Source organism: Tamandua tetradactyla, chromosome 10, assembly GCF_023851605.1.
Source record: "Tamandua tetradactyla isolate mTamTet1 chromosome 10, mTamTet1.pri, whole genome shotgun sequence".
Classification (NCBI taxonomy): domain Eukaryota; kingdom Metazoa; phylum Chordata; class Mammalia; order Pilosa; family Myrmecophagidae; genus Tamandua; species Tamandua tetradactyla.
The window spans coordinates 97448425-97472405 of NC_135336.1; the positions used below are offsets into that span (position 1 = coordinate 97448425).

The 23981-nt window shown below is 43.4% G+C and overlaps 1 protein-coding gene and 1 long non-coding RNA gene across 2 annotated transcripts in view; one reads left to right on the plus strand and one right to left on the minus strand.

Moving 5' to 3' along the window:
* The window catches only part of DSCAM (DS cell adhesion molecule), a 696179-nt gene that overhangs the window by 140860 nt on the left and 531338 nt on the right, over nt 1-23981 (minus strand). Inside the window, exons 11-14 of the mRNA XM_077118949.1 lie at nt 16109-16305; nt 14925-15021; nt 14232-14360; nt 2559-2726 (exon numbers count right to left, since the gene is read on the minus strand). Of these exons, the coding sequence (XP_076975064.1) occupies nt 2559-2726; nt 14232-14360; nt 14925-15021; nt 16109-16305 (591 nt within the window). The remainder of the gene's footprint in view (nt 1-2558; nt 2727-14231; nt 14361-14924; nt 15022-16108; nt 16306-23981) is intronic.
* On the plus strand, nt 543-22934 carry LOC143648662 (uncharacterized). The gene is made up of 3 exons (XR_013158713.1): nt 543-658; nt 1400-1498; nt 22594-22934. It is a non-coding gene; the product is annotated as an uncharacterized LOC143648662 (long non-coding RNA).

The following is a 23981-nucleotide window of genomic DNA, read 5'->3' on the forward strand; positions in this document are numbered from 1 at the left end:
GTAGCAGTAAGGTTGGGACCATCTCTGGGGGGCTCTAAAGATGTGCTTTTGCAATCCCCTGCCAGGAAGGGGCAGCAGCCATCCACAGGCACTTCTCACTAAGCTGTCTTTACAACTACAGTTAGTTGGACCGCATGAGTCACCCATGGGAGAATGACTTGATTTTCAGTCATGCAAAACTATGCATCCAGGCAAAGACAGATTCTGTCCTGTAGCTGGACTTTGCTTGACCCCGTTGCTTTCCTTCAGCTTGTCTGAATGTGAAAGGAGAGAGGCTGTGTGGGGTCGCCAGCAGCCAGCATCTGTGCCAAATCCTCAAGGCCATCACAGGGAGCCTAGGAGGTGGCTTCTGCCTGTGTATTTGTGTGCAGAAGTGCTGGGCTGCTGCCCTGCAGACCGGCTCCCACCGTGGCCATTTACCTGGCCTCCTGGCTGGAGAGACCAATGCTACCATGGCAACGGCCAGCTGCAGCGGAGGTCACAGAGAAAATGAAATAAAAAGCAGCTGCAGCATCAATCATGACAATCAAGAAAGCAGCAGCAAAATGCACAGCCAGAAAAAATGCAGTTACTCTGAGAAGGATGTCAGGACGGTGCAGGGTTTGAAAAGGGCTTGAGAGGAAAGGAGCCACTTGCATATGGAGTCAAAGATTGCATGGTGGGAAGAAGGACAGGGGCTTATTATTTCTTCCTATCCAGTGCAATGAAATTCCAGGACACTGGAGGGTTATTTACAAAGTATATTTAAATAAGGTTCTTTTTTTTTTTCTTCAGGGGCATATTAAGAATCATTTCCCACTTATTTCTGAAAAAATGCAAAGTAGTGTTAGAGATTAGAAAGGTTTTCAATGATCAAATATGTTTGTGGAAAGGAGGAGAAAAGGGAGCATTTGGTCCATTTTGCAGATGAGAAGTGAGGCGCAGAATACGCAAGTACCACAAATGGGCTTACCTTCAGGTGTTTAAGCTTTATGCCTTACTATCACCCACATCAGAAAATAACTTTCAAGTAATTTTCAAAAATTGATGCGTTCCAGTGTTGAGAAATAGACACTTCTCTGCATTTCAGGGAGAACCGTAGATTTTAATGCATTTCCTCAAGGGCAGGATTAGCTATACATAGCAAAAGAACTTAAAATTTTGCATTTTCTCTGATGCAGCAATGCTACTTCTTAGAGTTTAACATGAGAAAATAATCTTGAGCGTGTCAAAAACTATGCTATACGGATGGCCATTACAGTGGTGGTGAAGGGGGGGTTACAATAATGGAAAATTGAAAACAAATATCCAACCATAAGGAATTTGTGAAATAAATGGTGTGAGATATCCTTACAGATTGTGAAAAAGTACTTTTATGAGAAATTCAGAAGCAAATTCTAACTGGAGCCCTGTTATTAAGGGCAAGAGAGAAGCTGGAGGTAGAGAAGGAAGTGGCCGCCCCGAAGCAAAGTTAAACAAATCTGCAGTTGGCGCCCAGCCCCTGGAGATGCTGAGCACGGTGAGCTTGGTGATGGAGAAACGGGTCCCAGACTGGCCTGCTGACCTCCCCGCCTAAGGGAGTGGCCTACGAGCTCTGCGGGCAGGAGAAGGGAAGCCAAATTTGGGGGCTGGATGCTCCTTTCCCCCCAAGACAGGAGCCCAGCTCTGATCCTTACCTTTTCTTCCTCAGAAAAGCCAAGGGCAGTTTGCTTCCCCTGTCCTGCCAGGAGGTGGGTTTGACAATCAGCCTTGGTTGTCACGCCTCCTCGCCCAGGGCCCTGACACACTGGCTGGTTTCCTTTCCCGAGAGCCAGGATTGATCAATCACAGTGTGAGCGGCGCTTGAATGTATGTGAGTGCTCGTGTGTGCCGGGTTGTGTGGGGGTGCTTGTGCACGTGGGCGTAGGTGATAAAACTGCTTACAAAAGTGATGTGGTAGGTTGTACCCACATGTCCACAGGTCACATCTAAGTGGTGGGTTGTGGGCACTGCTCTGCCTTCCTCAGTGTGGTTTTCTGAATCTTCTAAGTTTCAACACTGAATACGAACTACTTTGTAATACGCAAAAGAATAATACAGTTTATTATAAAAATATAGACATTCCTACTCAATAAAATATCTGTACTTCCCCACCCCATCCCCACTTTCCAAGCAGAGAATGTTCTTGCCTCTTCCTCATCATATATGTCCCTCCACCCTCATATAACTTCACAGGGTCATGGGAAGGAAATAAATGCATGGTTCACTGTCAATCTGGACTCCATGCATCCAAACAAAGGGATCGTAAGAAGAACCCAACTCTTTTAATCCCATCGGATTGCTAGTCCCATCCGTCTTTTAAGTTTCGGGTATGGGAACCTTGAACTAAATCCTATTTGAAGAGCAATGCCTTCAAGGTTGGAGGCCGAACACCATCTGTACTTTTTATAGGACGCAAGAGCTATGGAGAACAGTCATCAAAGACCTCCACCCAGTGTGGGCAAAGGTCTGCTTCTGCGTTTCAGCCTCTGAGCCCTAGAGGGTTAGCTCGGGTCCCCAGAGCTGTGCCACGCCACCTTCCCCCCCAACACCAGGCGCACCTGCCTCGTCCGCCGTGATGGTGAGCTCGTTGCTGGGTTCGCTCTTGCCAATCCGGTTCTTGGCGTACATGCGGATGCTGTAGGTGGAGGAAGGGTGGATATCAATGATGGTGGCCGAGTTCAGCTGAGGGGAAACATCTTTGGTTCTCTGAGCAGAATCCCAGGAGTCTTTTGGGTTTTGTTTTTCAAAAAAGAAGAGATAGAGATGTGAGTTTTTTTCCTCTGCCTTTGCAATTTCACAATTGGAATTAAAAACAAAAATCAAACAAAAAAGAAAAGAAACGAAAGAAAGAAGGCAAGAAAGAAAAAAATACAACTCAAATTGAATTCTTAGTGCAATAGTCCTAGTTATGTGGCAGAGTTGGCCATCAGAAGGGACAGGACATCTCACACTCATTGTCCACTCAGTGGGAACAAAGGGTTGCGAATGAGCTAGGTTTAGGAAGGGGTGTCTGAGGAAACACAGAGCAGGTGGACTGGTGTGATCATGGAGGAAAAACACAAGCAGTGGAAAACAGTCCCTTCTATACATTCATTGTATAAGATGATAAACTGAATTATGGTTTGGACATCCCACCCATTCACCAAAAAAAAAAAAAAAAAAAAAAAAAATCTCTGATTCTAAAAGGCATTTAAAAATCAGCAAAAACTCTGGTCACGTCAGATCCTTCCTTCCTCAACAGGAGAGTCATACAAATGAATTATGTACATAGAAACTAACCTCAGTGTCCGTGTAAACCCTGCTTACCAAATATAGTTCTCCATCTTTAATTTTTGAAGTCATATAGTCTCAAAGCCTTTGTTGGAGGGATTCTTTCTCAACCACAGTTTTATCAATAGCACTTTCATTTTACCTAGTATGAAGAGCTGTCATTGTATTTGACAATATGTACCTCTGATTTTAGGGCTTCAGCCAAGAATGAGAATCTCAGCACTTGGTTCTTATTTCAGAAAGAGTTTGGGCAGATGCTGATAGAAGGCTGGTGGCCAGAAGATGGTGTAGGTTAGGGAAAAACCCTGAACTCCTTGAGATAGTGGGCAGAGAAGTGCTACCACACCCTCCAAAGGCCGTGGTGCCATCATGCTTATGAGGGTTTTGTGGACATTCTGTATTCTCTGCTGAATTCTAAGCCCCACGAGGTCAGGGACCATACTCTCCTTGTTTAATGTCCTATACCCAGTACTAACACACAGTAGACAAATAATAAAAGAATGTTTACTAGCTGAATAAAAAATGGCAAACACACAGACTTCTGAGTCCTGGGAAGGACTGTGGCAGATGGAATCATGGACACTGACAAGGACATGTTCTTAATTCTGATTAACGTTCCTGTGGCGTGAAACCATTGGTAAATAGTATTGTTCTAATATGTTAAGGTGAGGCAGGGTGTGGACTCATTTGTGAATAGGGTCTTCTAAGATGCTAGTTGGGCATGGCCCAACTGAAATGGCACGGGTCTTAGTCCAGACTACTGGCGGCTTTATGAGGAGAAAGCCACGGGGGGAGAAGCCACAATGCAGATGTCAGCAGAAGCTGGAAGTCGGTGTAAACTGAAGAGCATTCACAGGAGAGAGAATGGTCCTCTGAAGGGAAGCACAGATGCAGACAAAGGAAACCCGAGGATCGTGGCAAACCAGCATCGGAATGCCGCAGGCCCCAGGGAGAGAGCGCTGCTTTGCCAATGCTTTGAATCTGGGCTTCCAGTCTTCGAAACCGTGAGCTAATAAATTCTTGTTGTTTCAGTCAACCCATTAAGTGGATTTGTCATAGTAACCTAGCCAACGAAGACACACTCCTAATTCTAAGTCTATAAGTTTAGGAAATTGCTTTGTCTAGAGGTAACCATAAATGCATGATAATTTTGGCACTTTTAGAAAAATATATGTGGCTTAAAAGCTTAATGGAAACTGAAAATTTAATATTCTTGTTAAGAGATAAAAGTAGCAATGTTTGAGTCAAGATTGAAGGAAGAAGAAAATGGCACAGAAAGAGAAGATGCTGAGAAAATCAAAGATGGAAGAGGAGAAGAACGTAATTCAACAAAGGACAAAATAGAGGAGGACATTTTGTGCCACAGAGAAAGACACATAAATATTAGCCCTGTCTAACAAAGAGAAAGTTAGACCTTCTGGAGAAGATATTTAGGACAATAGAAGGAAACTCGAGCACTGTAGGTTATGATAACTAGCTCCAGGAGAAGAAGGAATTTTATTACCGTTGATGGCTCCCCCACCCACCCCCACCCCCATGGAAGTTTCTAGAACTGACAGGGACAGTGAAGACCTGTGCCATCTTCACTGGGGGATGTATCTAGGACGTGACTGAGACACTAAAGAGGCATATTAATGTCTACTGACTGCTTCCTTTTTGTGCCAATTCAAATGAGTATGAAGAGCCCAAACAGAAGTGATGAGGACAGGAAGTCTTGTGCAGGAAGAATAGGTCTTTGGAGAAGGGATTGTGCTTTTACTGCTTCTTCCTTGCAGTGACCATACTTTGAAAGAGAAATATAATGTCAATAATCATGATTTCTAGAACATGGTTTAAAAACACCATAAGATTGACTTTTAGCTACACATCAAGAGAAAGAGAAAGAATAGATTGTACTGAAGGATTTGAAATGAGCTTTGACTAGAGAAGGAGAAGAAAGTCTAGTTAATCCCATAAGCACTCTCTTGCTGATAGGATATGGAGAGAAGAGGTCTAATGCCCAGGAGAAAAGAGTTAGAAGGGACTAAAACTAGTTTTGATCTCGGTTGCTGGTGTGCAAATGGCAGGTTATGGATTATAAACAAAGAGTGCTGGAGAATACTGCATTGGACACTAAAAACAACCACACGGAGATTCTGAGACTTGGTAGGATGAAATTACAAATTGAAACAGAAATATAACCAGGAAGAATACATCATATACAAAATAAAGAAACGTCTTAGGAGTAAATCACAAACAAAAATGTAGATTTGCAGATCCAAGAACCTGAAGATGAAAGCATGAACGGAGAGTGTTTGGGTAATGATACAAACAGGAAGGACGAGAAGTGAAATTATTGTTGGAATTTATGACAAGTCTCCCGGCCTGATGGAGGAGGTGGATGCACATTTAGATTTTGGATATCTTGCTGTATTGGATTGAATTATTACAATAGCCTGGTGAAGTAAGAATCTTTATTTTTATTTTGAAGGTCAAAAACTCAGACCCAGTTTACATAGCTGGTATGGAGCAGGGCTGGGGTCTGATCTTAACCGAATTATCCCAAAGCTCCAAGCTGTCGCCTCCCAGTATGCTCTGTGGGATGTCTAAAGAGACTGATCTTAATTTTTGGACATTTTCTAAAAGTCTCATATACCCAGAAGAAGACCTTCTGGCAATTTCTCAACTTGGTTTACCAATGAGGAGGAGCAACATGGAAGAGTAGTTGGATCAAGGGCAAGAGACAGGAGATGTGGTCAGGAATTATTGCATCACGTGTGGGTTTGTAGGAGCTAAGATTGGAAGGGCTACACATAGGCTGTTTGGAAAGGAGATTTCAGAAGCATCCACTGAAAACACAGGCAAGGATTCCATGGCAAGCACTAGAGGGAGGGATATATAAGAAGATAGGGAAGTTCAGGATCACAGTCCTGCCTGTGGAATTCCAAATATTCCCTGTGAGGACCAGTGGGGTCCACAGGAACTGGTGAGGTTGTACTGCGTGCTCTTGGATGAGCTCAGCTCAGGGAATAGCCATCCCAAATCAGGAGAATTTGTCCATCATCATGAACAAATGTAAGAGGGTGAAATCATTTGAAAAGTGCCATTAGAGGCCAAATACCAGAATCGTTTGAGAGTGAGAAAAAAAAAAAAGCAAAATCCTACACTTAAGTTAAAAACTAACTTACAAGAAAGGACAGATGGCTAAACTATTGATCGTGTGAGGAGGGATTAGAGATTTCAGTTGTTTTTTAGTACCTGGTAATGGACAGCTTGATGGGGGCTGCCTAAAAGCTGACTTACTTGAGAAGCAGCGCTGAACTCTGGAGTCAGCCTGCCTGGATTCAAATCCCAGCTCTACCACTCATCAGCTGCATGACATTGAGCAAGTTTTTTGTTTCTGTATACCTGATTTTCTCATGTGTAAAATGGGGGTGATGATATTATCATATTAGTTATCTATTGCTGCATAACGAATTGCACTCAAATGTAGTGACTTCCAGTATTAAATAAGCAGAAAACTACAAGTGTTGGAGAGGATTTGGAGAAATGGGAACACTTATTCACTGCTGGTGGGAATGTAAAATGATACAGCCACTGTGGAGGATGGTTTGGCCGTTCCTCAGAAACCTAAGCATAGAGTTGCCTTATGACCTGGCCATCTTGATACTTAGGATGTACCCAGATGATCTGAAAGCAGAGATGCAACGGACACTTGCATACCAATGTTCATAGTCGCATTATTTACAATTGCCAAAGGATGGAAATAACCCATATGGCCATTAGCAGATGAATGGGTAAATAGAATGTGGTATATACATATGATGGAAAAAAAAAGAGAAGAAAATTCTGGAGACAAATTACACAAAATATTTAAAAACTAAGTGGTAGCTAAAAGAAGGACCAAGCCTATTGCATTAGCTAAAAAAGGGTGATGGTGGGAAAGCTCCCTTTACTCTGTCAAGAATAATAGTCTTCCTGGTCAAAGTGGGGAATGGACGCCCAAGGGAAGAGGTGGTGGTGGAAAATAGTACCTCCTACCTGCATGAGAGATTTTGTACTTCCTGGCATGGATGGTTAAATTCCAGAATGTGAGAGAGCTCATCTGTGTGCTGACACCCTTTTGGTAATGTGAGAGACACTGCCCAAAAGAGAGTCATGGAAGATGGGCATGGGGACATGTAGGATGAGTATCAGAAGGGAAGGAAGTGAATTCAGCAAGCCACAGACTGATGAGCTGGATGTCCATAAAGGGCAAGATACTGGAGGGAATGTTAAAGGGGTTCTAGATGTCCACTAGCGGAGGAAGCAGTGGTCCTTGGGGGCCAAAACAATCAATGGGATTATGGGCTTTTTGAAGAGAAGTAGAAGATTCAGAATGAGGGAGGTAATAGACCTATTGGGCTTGTTCAGATGATTCCTGGGCTATTGCCATGGGGCCTGGCTAGAGCAGGGGGGTCATTGGAGATAAAGTAAAGGGACTTGGGATATTTTGTTTTTTTTCTGGCAAGTAGAAAACCAAGGAGAGTCATCTGTCTTCAAACTCTGGAAAGGATGCCTTTTGTTCAAGGGCTTAGGCTAGTTTTCATTGTCAAGGTCTAGGGCAACTGGATGCAGGAAGGTCTATCATGGTGTAATAAATACAAGAACTTCCCAACAATCACAGCTGGCCAAAGGCATCACTGTAACATTTAAGCTGTCGACTTCAAGGACCAGTCTTCTCTACCCATCCTATAAATTATATTCACTTAAATTATGGTTGTACTTTTCATGCAATCGAAAGTTATGAAGAAGCAACTAATTCCCAGAAATGCTGGATAACACCCCTCTTAAAGCGGTGAGTGCCACTATTATCTATTACCCCTGAAAGTGCCCTGGAGGGTCCTGGTGGAGACCTCAGGTCATGGAGTTGGACTTGCCTGTCCCTGAGCTTCTCTTCCTCAGGGTTCTTGTGGTCCATTCCAACCCTTAAACTGCCTTGCTCCAGGGCTAAATAAACATCTTAGCCACACAGTTGGCATGGCTCTGGTTGTAGTGGAGTCTGATAGATGGGAATAATCTCTCTCATACCCAGCTTAGTAGATAGGTAGCTTTCCTCCTTTGGTTACATAGGGCCTAATTGATTTATATATTTGAAGATGTTCTTGGAAATAAAGATGATTCTTAGATTTCATCTTCACGTAAATTCATACAACTAATGTATACAGATTACTCATTACATGACAATCCCTGTGCTAGATGCCGGGGATTCACTACACAAAATCAGGTACAGCCCCTGACACTGGGAAACTTATGGGAGAGCTGGTAGACATCAAGGATTCTTAAATGGTGAGGGAAGAGTTTAAGGAACACACATGGTTTTAGAAGAATTTTATACGTAAGTGTTTTTACACATGCTTGAGTTTGAAATGTATTATCTTCTTAAGGAGCATTTACCAAATATACATGAAGTACCTACAATATAGTAGGTGCTACACTAAGCACAGGGAAATAAACTGGGCACAAATTGACCTATTTGACATGGGGAGCCTCAAGGAGCTTCCAGTACAGTGGTGGTGCCATATATGAATCCTAAAGTCACAGAGATAATTATACATTGTGGCACCTGCAAGAAAGAAAGGGAAATGGGGCTATGAAAGCACCTGGATGGAGGCCAGACATCATGTGGGACCAATGTCATGAGTGGAATTGTATCCCCCCTAAAGATCCATTAACCCTAAGTGCCTGTGAATGTGTCCTTACTAGGAAATAAGGTCACTGTGAATGGAGTAAGTTATTAAGATGAGGCCATACTGGAGTAGGCTGGACTCTTAAACCAAAATGACAGTTGACCTTACTAGAAGGGGGGAGGAGGCACAAATCGGACACAGAGAGAAGGGGGCCATGTGATGGAGGTAGAGCCTAAGTGATGCAGCCACAAGCCAAGGAAAACCAAGAATTGCTGGCGACCACCAGAAGCCAGGAGAGAGGCAAGAAATAGATTCTTTTCCACAGACTTTAGAGGGAACCTGGACTCTGACACCTTAATTTTAGATTTCTAGCCTCCAGAATTGCGAGATGATAAATTTCTGTTGTTTTAAGTCTCCCAATTTGTGGGACTTTGTTATGGTAGCTCTAGGAGACAAAGACAACCAGATACGGCCTTGAGGATACAACCTAAGATAATGGGATCTAATGGGCAGTGGTGCCTGTATGGTCCAGGGAAGGTCCAGGGGAATCTTATAGCCAGAGGGCATTTGGCCTTTGAGGGATCCTTGCCGTGGTCCTTTGAGGTTCTTTGAGGTTGAAGCTTCTAGGTGCCATTTAATATATGAGGATCTCAGAAATGAGGGAACCAGGCTATGGCCTATGGCTGGAAAGGACTAGGGTAGCAGTCAAACCATGACAGCCTGGACCGGAGCCCCCACGCTGAGCCACTGGACCCTCACCAGCATTTAAAAATGTCCTGAGGAGAGTATAGGCCCCAAGTGGCCAGCAAGCTGCTCCATGACAAGTACTGTGTATGTGACCAGCACAGTGTGTGGGAAGCCTGCCATCCTGGATTCCAGGTCAAGCCAAATAATTTCCTGGCTGCAATCTCTCTTAACACGTAAAATGATGCTTGGAATACCTGTTGCATGTAAGTTGGTTAGATTTTGTTAAGATTATATAAGATAATGAAAGTGCAAACATTTTATATGTTGCAAAGTTTTATACAAGGGGAAAGTTTGTTTTTCTTTATGAAATTCAATAGGCTCCAAAGCTGTTCTCCTTGAAAGAATAGCAATGTGGAAGTTAAACACACCCTAGTAACAGCTATAATTACAAAGGGATTTGTAAGAAGTCTCCTTGAGTATTAATGATAGCAAAGTTTATGAAGGGGCTCCTACTCAACAGCATATACATGAGACTGAATATGAAATTCAGTCCATTTCAAAAGAGAATCTCAGTTCTACATGAGTGATTCTCCATCTTCCTTCCATCACTCATGGGTAGGAAGAAGCCTATGGTCACCCAATTCTTCATCATACAGATGTGTCTTTAGTCTACAGACATGAAAGCACCCCAATGTCACTGATTTGGCATTGATCGACCCTTTTCCTGAGTAGTTGGCAATGACTATACACCAGCCTTGGGCAATGAGCCCTCTTGAGTGACAGCGGAAAGATGGCATGGTGGGTGGCACTTGAAGCAATAAGCAAGAAGAGAAGGTTAAAATTAGGGTTGGGGGTAGAATCCCCCTTTTCCTTTTCCTCTTACTCTGACTGCTTCATGTAGTGTAAACACGCATACCTCCAGCTCTCTGGAAATCTTTTTATAGCTGTGCTGCATATAAGGTTTTTGGTTATTGTTTTCTTCTACTTTTTTTTTTTTAATCAAGGAAAATAGAAGGCATTTAACTTGCATGGAAAAGCAAAATAATTTCTGATCCTTACTGGGTGAGAAATATAATGGTAGCTTTCTATGGCTTTTCTACATGCTCATTCACCCCAATCTATCTATGTTCTAACTACCAAATTGTGCTACCTAATCAACGGGTTACCCAACATTTAAGAGAAAACTTTGCTCCTATACAGCACCATTGAGCCCCCAGTTTCCAATCGAGTAGCCTGATGGAATTGCCTAATTGGGTCAACATCTTCACCTCTCATTCACAAACTCAGCAGAATAGCTGATGGTGGTACTTGAGGCCCTCGGATGCCCAATGTCCAAGGAATTTGTCAAGAGGGGGCCTTTGTTCTCCATTTTGTGTCTGCCCATCAACTTGATGAATAATTACTGATCTGCCATGTGTGCCTGCTCAGCATTGCGCACTAACGGCTCAGCAGGAAACAGTGAAGGTGCTGTTGCCATGACGACCTGGGAGTCCAGGAGGGCTGGAGTGTACCAGGTGCTGCAATTGGATCTTTCCAGAAGTGGGATTCTTTTGAGGGCTTTAATTCATTTCCACAACTGTGGAATGAGAAAATATGGTTGGGAAGTCCCTCTCCTATCCATTGTGCCTTTCTTCCTCCTTCCCTTTTCTCTACCTCCTGTGTCCAGCGCCTTCTTTCGCGTAGGAAGTGGGAAGATCATTATTCCATTACCTTGGTTTCTGCCTCAAGCCACAACTATATGACATTTTTCTTTCCTGTGGTACATGGATTCCTGGACTGAGCAGTTTTAAAGTATAAATGTAAAGGACTGCCATTTTTTAAAAATAGATGTTGCAAATAGGTACTTTGGGTTACTGTTGCACATCCATGGTCACCTAAGGATACGGTCTGTTTTAACCCTGGTACATGGTGACCATTCGCTTTACTGATGATTATTCCCTTGAGATGCTTACCAATGTGCTTGGCTTAACGTAGGTATGAAAATGATTCAAGCCTGTTTTTATTCTGGAAACCATGGGCTCACCCGTAAAATGCTAGTAGGTGCTGTAATATGCCATTATGGTTCTTAAGGCAGAGGCCAGTTCTTATTGATATTTGACCCCCACCCCCCACCCCCGGCTCCAGCACTCATGCTTGGCACACGGAAGTCTGTCAACAAAGACTGCTCAACGGAAAGACATTTCTGTGGAATAGGCTGGGGCTGGTAATGGTGGCTCTGAGAGCTGCCACCAAGTTCCCTTCCTGTAAGGGGTTGTTCCACTTCTGGTACATGAATCCATTTTAGAATCGGTGTCACTTTCTTCCATCACTATCAGATGTCGTTTGGTGGCCATCCATGCCATGTCCCCCAACAGCTTCTATATTTTACACAGGGTGGTGTGACTGCAAAGTTACTCTTGCTTGTTTTGTAGCTCCGTGAAACAGTGATCATTTTGCAGCATTCTCCTCCTGTATGGTGGACGCCAGGCTGGTGGGGCCTGTCCTGACCATCTCGGGGTTCTGCGGGCTTTCCCTGGTGCTTGTCTGCATTTCTCCTGAATTCTCATGGCCACCATCAATATCTGGGCACTTCTGGTAGAATGTGCCTACATCAATCCACCCCAAACTTGTTTTTTGAGAACTAAGGTGAAGCCATCCTTTCTTTGGCCCCTTGGCAGCCCGTTTTTCTAGTAAATGGAAGATGGCATGTTTGGGTCAGCGCTGTCTTCAGCTTGCTTGTCCAGCTCTCTGCCTCTCCTGCCTGAGCCCTGGGCGCGGTGTCTAGCTGGACTTCCAGGTTTCCATCGCGGCTGTGGCTTGGCGCTGCTGGTTCTCTCAGAGGCTTCCCTTTGGCACACTCACAGGGGTCTTGCCTGTGCCACCTCATTTCGGGACCTATAATTGCAACCCTGAAGCTGACATGCTGAGCTGCCCCTTCTTTTCTCACATCCATTTCCAATTGAGCTAGTTAAGACAAGTTTCAAATACTATTTCTAAAACCACTATTCTTGCTTTTCATATGTCTTCTTTTTATCTTCAAATATTGCTTTTCCAAATTCCCAAATACCCAGTCCTTAGCATTTTATCATTCCACTTTATACCATTTTCTGGCTCAGTAAGAACACAGTCTGTCATACTCTTAATAAAATATTCCCCCACTCTTGACCTGCCTCCTTTCAAGCTGCCTTGAGCTTAATTTTTTACTGCAGCTTCAGCTCAAAAGACACTAAATTGCTCATGACAGTGTAATCTGAAATATCGTACTGTGCCCCAGAAAGTGCAAATTAAGGCTACTTGGTGGCCTTTAAGAATTTTATTAACCCTTCATGTACAGATGATGCTCTAATTGCTCATATCTTTTATGAGACAAAGTAAAATTTCGACCAGAGGCCACAACTGGTGTATTTGACCCTTGGCTTGGTGGGTTGTAAAGTTCAAAGGGCCCTGGCTAAACGGACACACCTGTGGTGGCCTTGACAGCTGGGTTGCTTTATTCACAGGCTCTCTGTGAGTTGGCTGGGGGCCAACCCTGGGAAATATCGGGGTACTCCTGGGATGCAAGAGTCAGCACCACTGCCTGTCCCTTGTGGCATTTCAAGGAAGTCGCTGCAGACTCAGCCCCAGGACCCAGCAGGAGCAGCTTCCCTCTCCCTGCACAAATGATGGTGGGGTTGTAACCCTCCAGCTTACCACTGCCCAACTTATCAGGAGTCGCCCAGTACAGAGGAAGTTCAGGGTTTAGGATGCAGCCTCACTCTTCCCTGGGAAAAATGGGAAGTGAAAGGAAGCAGGGGGAGGTAGAAAAAGTAAGGACAGAGGGCTGTTTCTGTCAGCAGCTGTCCCTGTGCTCTCAGTGGCCAGAATGCCAGTGTGGACCACAGGCAGGATGGTGTGCTGGTTTGGAGCTGTCATGGTACCCCGGAAAAGCCTATGTGCTTTTCATCCATCCCTGTGGCTGGGCCTGCTGTGGTGGGGACTTTTGCTTAGGCTGTTTCCCTGGAGATGTGACCCAGGACCTTCAAGGTTGGTCTTATTCCTCTCGCTGCAGTCTTTTATGAGTGACTAAAAGGCAGAAACATTTTGGAGAGAGTTCAGAGAGAGAAAATACCCCAGGAGAAGCCAGAAGGACCCCCAGGAGCTGAGACAGCCATCTGAAACCAGAACCCAGGAGAGAAGAACCAGCAGATGTCACCAGGTGCTTCCCCATGTGATGGATGAGAGCTGCCTTTCCTCAGAAAAAGTATCTCCCTCTTGATGCCTTAATTCAGACATTTTCATGGCCTTAGAATTGTACATTTGTAACCTAATAAATCCCCTTTGTGAAAGCCCATCCATTCCTGGTATATTGCACTCTGGCAGCTTTAGCAAATGGAAACAGATGGAAGGAGGCTGAGGTCCTGGCCGCTTAGGGTTGGCTTAGAAGGAAAGAGGGCAGCACGGAGCCAGTACGGTGTGTACTGACACAAAACTCCACACCCACAGAGGGAAAAGGACATGGGTGTGCTCTGGGCAAGAAGAGACCAACTAGTGAAAAGAGCACACTCAGTTACCATAAGCCCAGGTTGCACTTACCGGTAAAATGAAGCATAGAGGAGAAAACCAGAGGGTGTTTGAAGTGACTGGAGCTCGAGGAAATAAAGGACTTACCTGATTTATTTTTGCATTCGATGTCATAGCCCGTAATGGGACTGTTCCCATCGAAGCCCATGGTCCACCTGAGGGTGATGGTGCGTGCTTTCACATCCTTGATCTCAATTTCGGGAGGGTCTGGGGGCTCTGCATGACCAACAGAGAACCCCAGGTCAGTTCACAATGGGGCAGGTGTAAAGAAAACCTGAGATGCTGAGTATGCAGAGGTGCTGGCATTTGGCAATGACAAATTCGTTCCCCCACCTCCACCCCAATCACATTTTAGGGATGAGACATTTTACTTTTCCCCAAATTCCAGTTTTCATCCTACTTGCAGAACTGGACCAAATCTGGAGGATTTAAAGGTTAGCACCCCAGTCTGGAAAGAGGAATAAAAATTATTTTGGTCCCAAATGTTAAACTTCCCTTTTCATTCTAATCGTCTCGTGGATTCCTAAAATTGACCAAAGAGGGTACACGACCCCACTTGTGTGCATTTGGGAGGACTGTCTTAGCATCTGACAGTTCATTTCTGGGCTTTTTCTGCTGTGTTGGCGGGCACTGAAGAAGACTGCTCTAGTAGCGACTTCACACACCTTCAGCGTTTTCTGGGGAATGGAAAGCATTGAGCCCCGCAGGCTGTGAACATGGACATAGGCTGAACAATCCTGCAACCGCTGTGGTTTTCTCCTTGTGCTGCCCACTTCCTACCTTGTACCGTGAGCTGGATTATGCCACGGTCCTCCCCATAAGAATTGATAGCATGGCAGGAAAAGAAGCCAGAATCTTCTCTCACTGTTGGCAGAATCTATGCGTAAAGCAGAAAGAAATGCATTTCGGTCAGAAGCATGGAGCAAGACAAAAACAGAAATATCTTTTGGCTGTAACAGTCTCTCTGCTCTTTTACTCCTCCCCCTCCCCCTCCCCTCCTCCCTCAGCACGTTCACATATACACTTACAAATGGAAATATCTACACAGAGACGCACACACATACACACACATGCCTCTTTGAAAGAGACTTATTTCACCGTAATTGTAAATGTACAGATAGGTCCAATGTACGTGATCAATGCCAGCTGCCAGCTCATTAAATTGGATGTGTAATGTTCATGTGCGTCTATGATTTTATGGTCAGGTTGATATATATTCCACAGACGCATTATTTTCTCATAGTCCACATTTACAGTATCAAAAGCAACCAGGCCCAAGGAAACATCTGTCAATGCAGTGACAAAGTCTGGGTCTCCCAGGACCCTCATTAGATTTGGCTCTAGAAGGACTCTAGCGTTAAACCCTTGCTAGCAAATCAATATAAGTGTTTCAAACACAGGACTTTTCCTTTCCTTTTTTTTTTCCCACTGTGTATGATCCAGCATCATTTTATCTCCCTCCATTAAAAGCATCTCTCAGTTAAAGACCAACAGAGCCAAGAAAAAAGTAAGAGAATGTAATCAATACTTTTTTTCTAGTTTTTCTGTTCCTATATCAATGACAAGATTTTTTTTTCCTTTGGATTTTTCCAAACAAGCAAAATATTTTACATTATAAGCTTGTCCTGATTTTTTCTTTCACAGGACGTTAAAACATGCACACAACATAAGATGTCATTCCTCCAGGATTAAGTGTCATTAAAAACCTCCCATTTCTGGCATTTTTAAATTATATTTGTATTCCCTGCTGTGTTCGTATTTTACTGACACTTATGATAAAGCATGTATTTTGAAGGCTACTCAGTAATCTCTCCATATGAAGAGTGAGAGAAATGATGCTTCATAAAAAAGCTCAAAATGATGATCTGCTATTTGTCACCCCCATGCACCGAGTTGTGCAAAAGGACAGACGTATTCTGCAAACAAAAGTAGACTCTATTCTTCTGTATTTCCTTTGCTTTTACCTGGAGAGTAGAAATCACTTCCTCTCCCGCCTCCTTGGTGGACACGAGATAACGGGCCATTTCGGGGTTAATGATCCGGTCCTCTTTTTCCCAGCGAACTATGATGGGCTTCTCCCCATGTGCGGTGCAACTCATTTCCTTCTTTTGGCCCTGAGTGGCCAGGGTAGTATTTGGATAAGATGTTATCATTGCAGGAACTGAAAAATCAAAAGGGAAACAACTTGTTCAGCAGAGTGGGGTTTTGATTTCCCCCACTGGCACACTCAGCTAAATCATGTCTAAAGAGATGTTTCCTTGAAACACAATTTAGTCAGGAAAGTGATGAGTAAGAATCATGAATAAAATATAGGGAAGTTGGTAGAAAACAGAATATGATAAAATGAGCCTGGCACAGCAGTGCTGTGAATATGGATGGCTTTACTTGCTCATGAAGTCTGAAAAGGAAACTTACTATTAAGAATTATATTCTTCCTTCTCTAATCACCTATATTTCTATCACTTCCAGCTCTGTGGATGAAACTTCAGCAATCGGCTTAGGCCACTTCCTGCTGAGAACCTATCCTTGCAATGGCCTCTGGCTGATGTTATCCCTCATGGGTGTTACAAACCTTGCAACAATTTTCAAACACTTGCAGACCCCAAACCTTTCCTTTTTCTTTGAGTGATCTCATTTCTAATTCACAGAAAGCCCTGAAACCCTTATTTTGGAAACTTCTCAACTTCCTTCCCCTCTGCCCCAATATTAATACCTAGGCTTCCATTCTTGGCAATATGGAGTTGGCATAAGAGCATGCATTCCACTCTGCAAACCACCTAGAAATGCTGAATAACAAACATACAACAAAGTCCTTTGTAGATGAAAACCAATCTCACAGGACAGAGAGAAAAAGCCTCAAGGATAAAAAACAAAAGGGACATTGAAACCCCAGAATATGTCATAGCTGCTCTGACTGCCTGAGAGTAAGGGAGTTAAAGGTTACTCTGCAACCAGGACCCTCAAAGCACTCTATCTCCAGAGAAAGTATGAAATTGGAGAAAAAGTCCACAAATGGCAAATGTGTATTGGATACGGGAAAAATAAATATCTCCCTTGAGAAGTTGTCACTGGCTTCATTTGGAGTTGAATTCATGCTAAGGAATATGCAGGTAATCCCACCTTGGTACTGTGTCTGAGAATCCCAGCAAATGCAAACCAAAACACTTTCCAGCGGGGTGCACCCTCCATCTAGACCTACTGGAATTCTCCCAGATGAAGTTCTTTTGAGCCTGAGCTCACCAACCAAAACTACAGCACACATGAGCAAACAATATTCCATGACCAAGAATCACACTCCCAAGAATTTCAGATGATAGAGCTATCAGATACAGGCTCTAAAATAATTATACACGAAATATTCAAAGGTGTTTTAAACACATGAGAAAGGAACAAGACGTTATCAAAAAGGATGAGGATAATTTGAAAATAACCAAAACAAATTTATATTTTTACATGCTTCTCACTTTGTTTCCCCAATCACAGAAAGAAAGACTCTCTTTTCTAAGGTCAAGGTTATATTGCACTCTCAATAGTCCACTTCATAAACCCTCCAGGGTGCCCTGAGCTGTGTCTTCCTCTAAGAATAGCACACACTAGGTGACCTCCTTCTCCATGGTCGTGGGGTCATATGAAGCAGCTAACATGAAATTAAGGCTCTACAAGCTACGCAGCCTGGACGTGTGCTCTTGGAAGAACCTGCAGTTTGTAGCTTCCCCACAGGAGCACTGTGGTAGAGATGCACCTCACGGTCCTGATCTTGGGTAAGATGTGGAGGGGATGAATTGGTGAATGAGGACAAGAAGTGCTATGAAAACCACATTTTACAGACGGTTTCCCATGCCTGTGGTAAGACTTATCTTGCAGGGCTTCTAAGCAACAGCAAAAACTGGTGCTGCTACCCCCAGTCTTTCGTCTTGACTCATGCCTTCATCTAGTTCATATAAGATGACTTTTAAAAATGTATTAACAGCTCTACTGAGGTATAATTTACATAATATACATTCACTTATTTTTAAGTGTACCATTTAATGTTTTTTTTAGCATATTTAGAGTTGCCTAATCATCACATTTAATTTTAGAACATTTACATGACCCTAAGAGAAACTTCATGCCTTTTTAAAGTCACTCCACTTTCCCAGCCCCTGCCCTATGCAACCACTAATCTACATTCTGTCTCTATAGATTTTGCCTTTTATGGACATTTCATATAAAGAAATCATGTATTCTTTTGTGTCTGACTTTTTACAATTGGCATGTTTACAAGTTTCACCCAACTGGAATGTGTATCAATAATTTGTTCCTTTTTATGACTGAATAGTATTATTGTATGGCTATACCTCATTGTTAGATGATTTCTGAACATTTGGGTTGTTTCTATTATTTGGCTGTCGTGAATCATGCTGATAAAAGCCTTCACATACAAGTCATTGTGTGGACAGCAGTTTTCATCTCTTCTGGGTAGATACCGAGGAGTGGAATTACTGGGACATATGTTAAGCATTTCAAGAAACTTGAAACTGTTTTCCAAAGTGGCTGCATCATTTTCTCTGTGTAAGAAAATTAAGGAGAGAAGAGGGAGTGAGAGGAGCTGTTAAGATTCAGAATTTGTGGTCAGGGACAGGAATGTTCCTGTACAACTCTGTGAGGGGAATCTCAAAGAGTAGAGATTGGGGCCACCTGTGAGAAGGTAAGCTAGCATCTCCCAGTGAGTGAGCTGGACACTTGCTGACCAAAGAACCCTCTGGGCCACCGCAGTGCTGCCACTGCAAAGGAGCTTTAGGTGGTGAGGAAGGTCCCAGGATGGGTTGAGGCATATCAACATGGAACATAAAGTGAACTTAGGGTCTGTGAGGCAGAGTGAGAAGAGCCCACTTGGGTGTGAGCATGCAGCAGTCGGTGAAGACATCTGTGCTAGTTTGAAAGTGTCGTGTACCCCAGAAAAGCCATTGAATCGGCCTTTACTCCTGATTCAATATTGCAGGGCAGAAACCTTTTTGATTATATTATCTCTGTAGAGATGTGACATGGCCAATTGTGGGTGTGGCCTTTTGATTAGATAGAAATGTGACTCCACCCATTCAAGATGGGTCTTGATTCATTTACTAGAGTACTTTAAAGGGGAAACATTTTGGAGAAATCTTAGATGCAGACCCAGACACAGATGATTGGAAATGCAGAGGCAGACACTTGGAGAACATTTGCTTCAGAGCTGACAGAGACACCGATGTTTGGAGTGCTGACAGAGTGAACAGAGCCCAGCAGACATTGCTATGTGCCTTCCCATGAGATAGTAAGCAAACCAGAACCCAGAGATGTGTCTGAGAGGAGCTAAGTGAAGGCCCACAGTTGCTTAGGAAACCACTGGCATCAGAAGCTAGAAGCAATGGAACTGGGAATAAGGACCAGCAAAGGCCAGCCACATGCCTTCCCAGTTGACAGAGGTGTTCCGTACAACATCAGCCTTTCCTGAGTGAAGGTAACCTCTTGTTCGTGTCTTAATTTGGAAATTTTCATGGCCTTAGAACTGGAAACATGCAACTTGATAAATTACCTTTCTAAGTCGTTCCATTTCTGGTATATTGCACTTTGGCAGTTTTCACAAACCCAAACAACACCCTTCCAACTCATTCTGCTCTCCATATCATTGAGGGAAGGGGAGAAGGCCTCAGGAGTTACATGGCTTCATGTAAAGGATCATTGCTAGTCCAGATGGTCACCAATGGAGGGGTGTTAACCAAGAGAGGAGGCTGGATATGCAAACCACTGGCAGGGGCCAAAGGGAGACACAGCAGCAATCTCTGAGGGCATTGTCCAGAACAGGGGGTCAAGGGTGAAGCTCCAAGAGGATCAGAGAACAGAGTGGACCACTTCTTTCCATCTTTCTCCTCAATTGTGGATATCCCTGCCTTCAACTTTGCACTGTCCTCTGTCAGATATAGTTCTGGGTGCTTGTATCACCCTTTGAACACAGTGTGTGGAGCACGGACATCTCATGTGTATAAGGGAAAGCTCCCACCCTGACTGGACCGGAGCATTTGGAAATCCCCCTGTATCTGGAGCAGGGGTGGACACATGATCTGTAACACTGAGCCCTGTGTGTGAGCTCTTCGTGCTCAGTACAAACTGACGCTCACCCATAATAGCCCTGGGGACCACTTCTCTAAACAAAGTAATGATAGGGAGCCGGGTCAATCTGTGATTCATTAGAAAAAATTAAGGGTCAAAAATGTGGATGAAAACTGGAGAGTCAATTAAAGTGTTTAAGTACAGATTAGCCGTGGTTATGACTAGCCCACAGTTGACAACTCATTGCTGAAAAAAGACACTTAGATAATGAAATGTTTCTATCTTCACTTGGATGTCTGTTTGGGTAGATTTTGAGTTACAACAGGGGTCTTCTGTGCTTGGCCTCCAGTGAGACTGCAACAATGGTGTGGACCTATCTCTAACTGATGCTGAAGTGTGGGTGCCTAAGGGTGCTACAGGGTGGTGGTGATGGAGAGAGCTGAAGTATATGGGTGGGGTGAGCTCTACGCCTCACTGGACTCTTCCACACTTTAAACCCGAGGTGGCAACCTCATCAGGAAGCCCTGTGGGTTGCAGGGATCTGGATCCAATTTTCCCAAACCTGGGTCCTCGGGGGCTTGTCCGGGATCTCATGCAGACGTCAGTGGATTTATGTAAAATCAACACAGAGGGACTGTTCTAGTTTGCTGGCTGCCGGAATGCAGTATACCAGAAATGGAATGGCTTTTAAAAAGGGGAATTTAATAAGTTGTTAATTTACAGTTCTAAGACTGAGAAAAATGTTCCACTTAAAACAAGTCTGTAGAAATGTTCAATCCAAGACATCCAAGGAAAGATACCTTGATTGAAGAAGGCCGATGAAGTTCAGGGTTTCTCTCTCATCTGGAAAGGCACGTGGAGAACATGGCATTATCGCTAGCTTTCTCTCCTGGCTTCCTGTTTCATGAAGCCCCCCAGGAGACATTTTCCTTTTTCATCGCCAAAGGTTTCTGGCTGGTGGACTCTGCTTCTCGTGGCTATGTCGTTCTGCCACATTCTGTCATCCTTCTCTGCTCTCTCTGAATCGCCTTCTTTCTCCAAAACATTTCCTCTTTTATAGGATTCCAGTAAAGTAATTAAGACCCACCTGGAATGGGTGGAAACACATTTCCACCTAATCCAGCTTAAGAACCACTCCTGAATGAGTCACATCTCCAGGCAGATGATCAAATTACAGTCTCAAACATACAGTACTGAATACGGATTAGAAGAAGCGGCTGCCTTTACAAAATGGGATTAGGATTAAAACATGGGTTTTCTAGGGTACATACATCCTTTCAAACTGGCACAGTGACATTGTGGAACTTAGAAAATCATTCTGCTCATGCTCACTTTCAGATGCTAACCATTAGGACTTGGGTTCTTGAAAATTGATTATCTTAAACTTAAAAGAGGATTAGAAAATGTTAATAATGAAAATTAAATAATTGAAATCATTACATTGTGCATAGCCCCAATACTGAGAAAATACCATTCCAGAGTGCAAAACCCATCATCTGACTCAGCAAAGTCTACTCATGCCATTGACAAATGAGTGAAGTCTGACATGTCTGCTCTTTCATTTTCCTTTTACTTGTTATGATAAACAAAATATCAACCAACCTTCCTGTTGGAACTAATGTAGTTCATAGGTTGCAACTGTGGGGTGGCTATGAACTCAGGAGTTCAGCAAAAATCAGTGAAATTATTCTGTGAGGATCAACTAGCTAAATGGAATGTATAATACATGGTACGGTATGCTTTATCATAATTTTTTTGAGGTTTGTAGTTAAACATTTATCAGAATAGCACTGGATATACACAGACGAATTAGTTGGTCAGCAATAAAGTAATAGGGATATGATAAAGGAACTGAGGAACTAGCAGCCACAATAGTTAGGCGGCTACTGTGGGAAACACTCCCTGCTCCTTATGCATTCATGTGGCTGGACCGTCCATTAGAGAAATAAAACTCCTGGCTTCTCTCCAGGAGAGACACTGACTTACCTGTTGGTGCATTGGGGAGGAACTGATAAAATGTGGCCTAAATACTTCTAGATTATTTGTTGGCAGAGGGCATGTGTTCTCATTTGCAAACATCCCTGTAGTAAAAGGGACTTCTCTGTGCAAGAGGAGAGCTGTGTGTTTACATCTATGTCAGGGACTGGGTGGATAAGTCTCCTAATTCTGGGGTGTAGGGTTTGTAAACTCACATTCTCTAGAAATTTAATATCAAAAAGTCCAACCATATCTTAAATGTTTATTTTTGGCTTTTCTGAACTCAGTGGTATTATTTATTAGGTCCTCTTAAGCCCCAACAGTACCTATAAACTAAGGATATTGAGAAGAGATTTCCAGTTATCAACCAAAGCCCATTTTTTTTAATTTCCCAAATTTTTGGCAGGAGACATAACCAACCTGATTAAAAGAATGCATTTCTGAGCCGTTCTTGTAGCAAAGTGTTGCATGTGACTAAGTTCAAGGCAATTAAATGTATGAGGAAGTGCTATCCTCGGCTTTCTGGGAGGTGGACTCAACTGGGTGCTTCCTCAGTTCCCTCCAGTTGCAGCCTGAAATGAGGACCTGATAGTTGGAGCATCAGCAGCCATTTTGGAACATGAGGTGACTTTGAAGATGGGAGAAAATTCTTGGAAATGGGAAACAGAGAGAAAGGAACCTGTCCTTGGATACCATGAAGCTACTATTCCAAAGCTGGCCTGTCTCACTCCAGAAATATTTCACATGAAAGAGAAATAAACTATCATGTGCATCCATTATTATTTTGGATTTTTCTATTACAGGAGACTGATACTGGTTTTGAGCTGAATTTCATCTCTAGTCTAGACTTGGAGAATATATATTAAAAGACAGTGTCCCCTGGATGGCTCTGCCAGGTAAGGATGCTTAGTACATTTCAGGCAGCTTTTGGAGCCACCCCCAGTTGCATCATTTTGTGGGTTGGGTTGTTGTCAGTATACCAAGGGAATTACTAGGGTTTGAAACCATAGATGTGCCCCTCTCTCCCTGTGTAACCCAGAAGGTCACTTTACCATTCAGTGTCTCAGCTTTGTCATTTGTCAAATGGAGATAATCATCATTTGAGAGGATTAAACCAGTGCTATTTATAAGCACATGCCAGTGGCCTTTCCATGTGTGTTGACAAGGACCTCTGCATGTGATTGGGAGCAGGGTCTTTCAGATGAGGAGTGGAAGGGCTTTGACTGGGGTCCATGGCCCGCTCAGACCTTCTTTAGGAGGCTGCTCTACTAAAGGTAACTTCTGTTTAGGCTTGAATCCACTAATCTGATTGTTTTTTCACAAATGCCAAGGGCTAAGAGATAGCCATTAAGGAACCCAAAGCCACCAAACATGACCTAAAATGCAGAACTGTGTGTAAATATGTAGCAGGCCCAAGAAGAAAATATTTCCCTCTCATTCTCCTTTTCGAAGCTGGGGAACATGAATCAGGAACTGTGAAACCCACATATAATTGAGGTTCGAAACTGGACCCACTGGTTCTCCAGGGGAATTGTCCAGCAAGACCCATGTGCTGAGCACAGAAAAGAAAACTTCAAAGCTGTGATTTGGAGATCAATTCCTGCTCAACGCCTGGTGCTCACACACATGTCCAGAGACTTGGGAGAGGTCTTTCCGCTGTGCGGTGTTTGTGGAAAAAATAAAAATAAAAAAGATAAAATGGTAGGGTATGGAAAAAACACACAGATTTCCTGTGTGGACATGGTAAATGTGGTGACTTTTCACCCCCAGGGTATTTTATCACTTTCCCTTCTT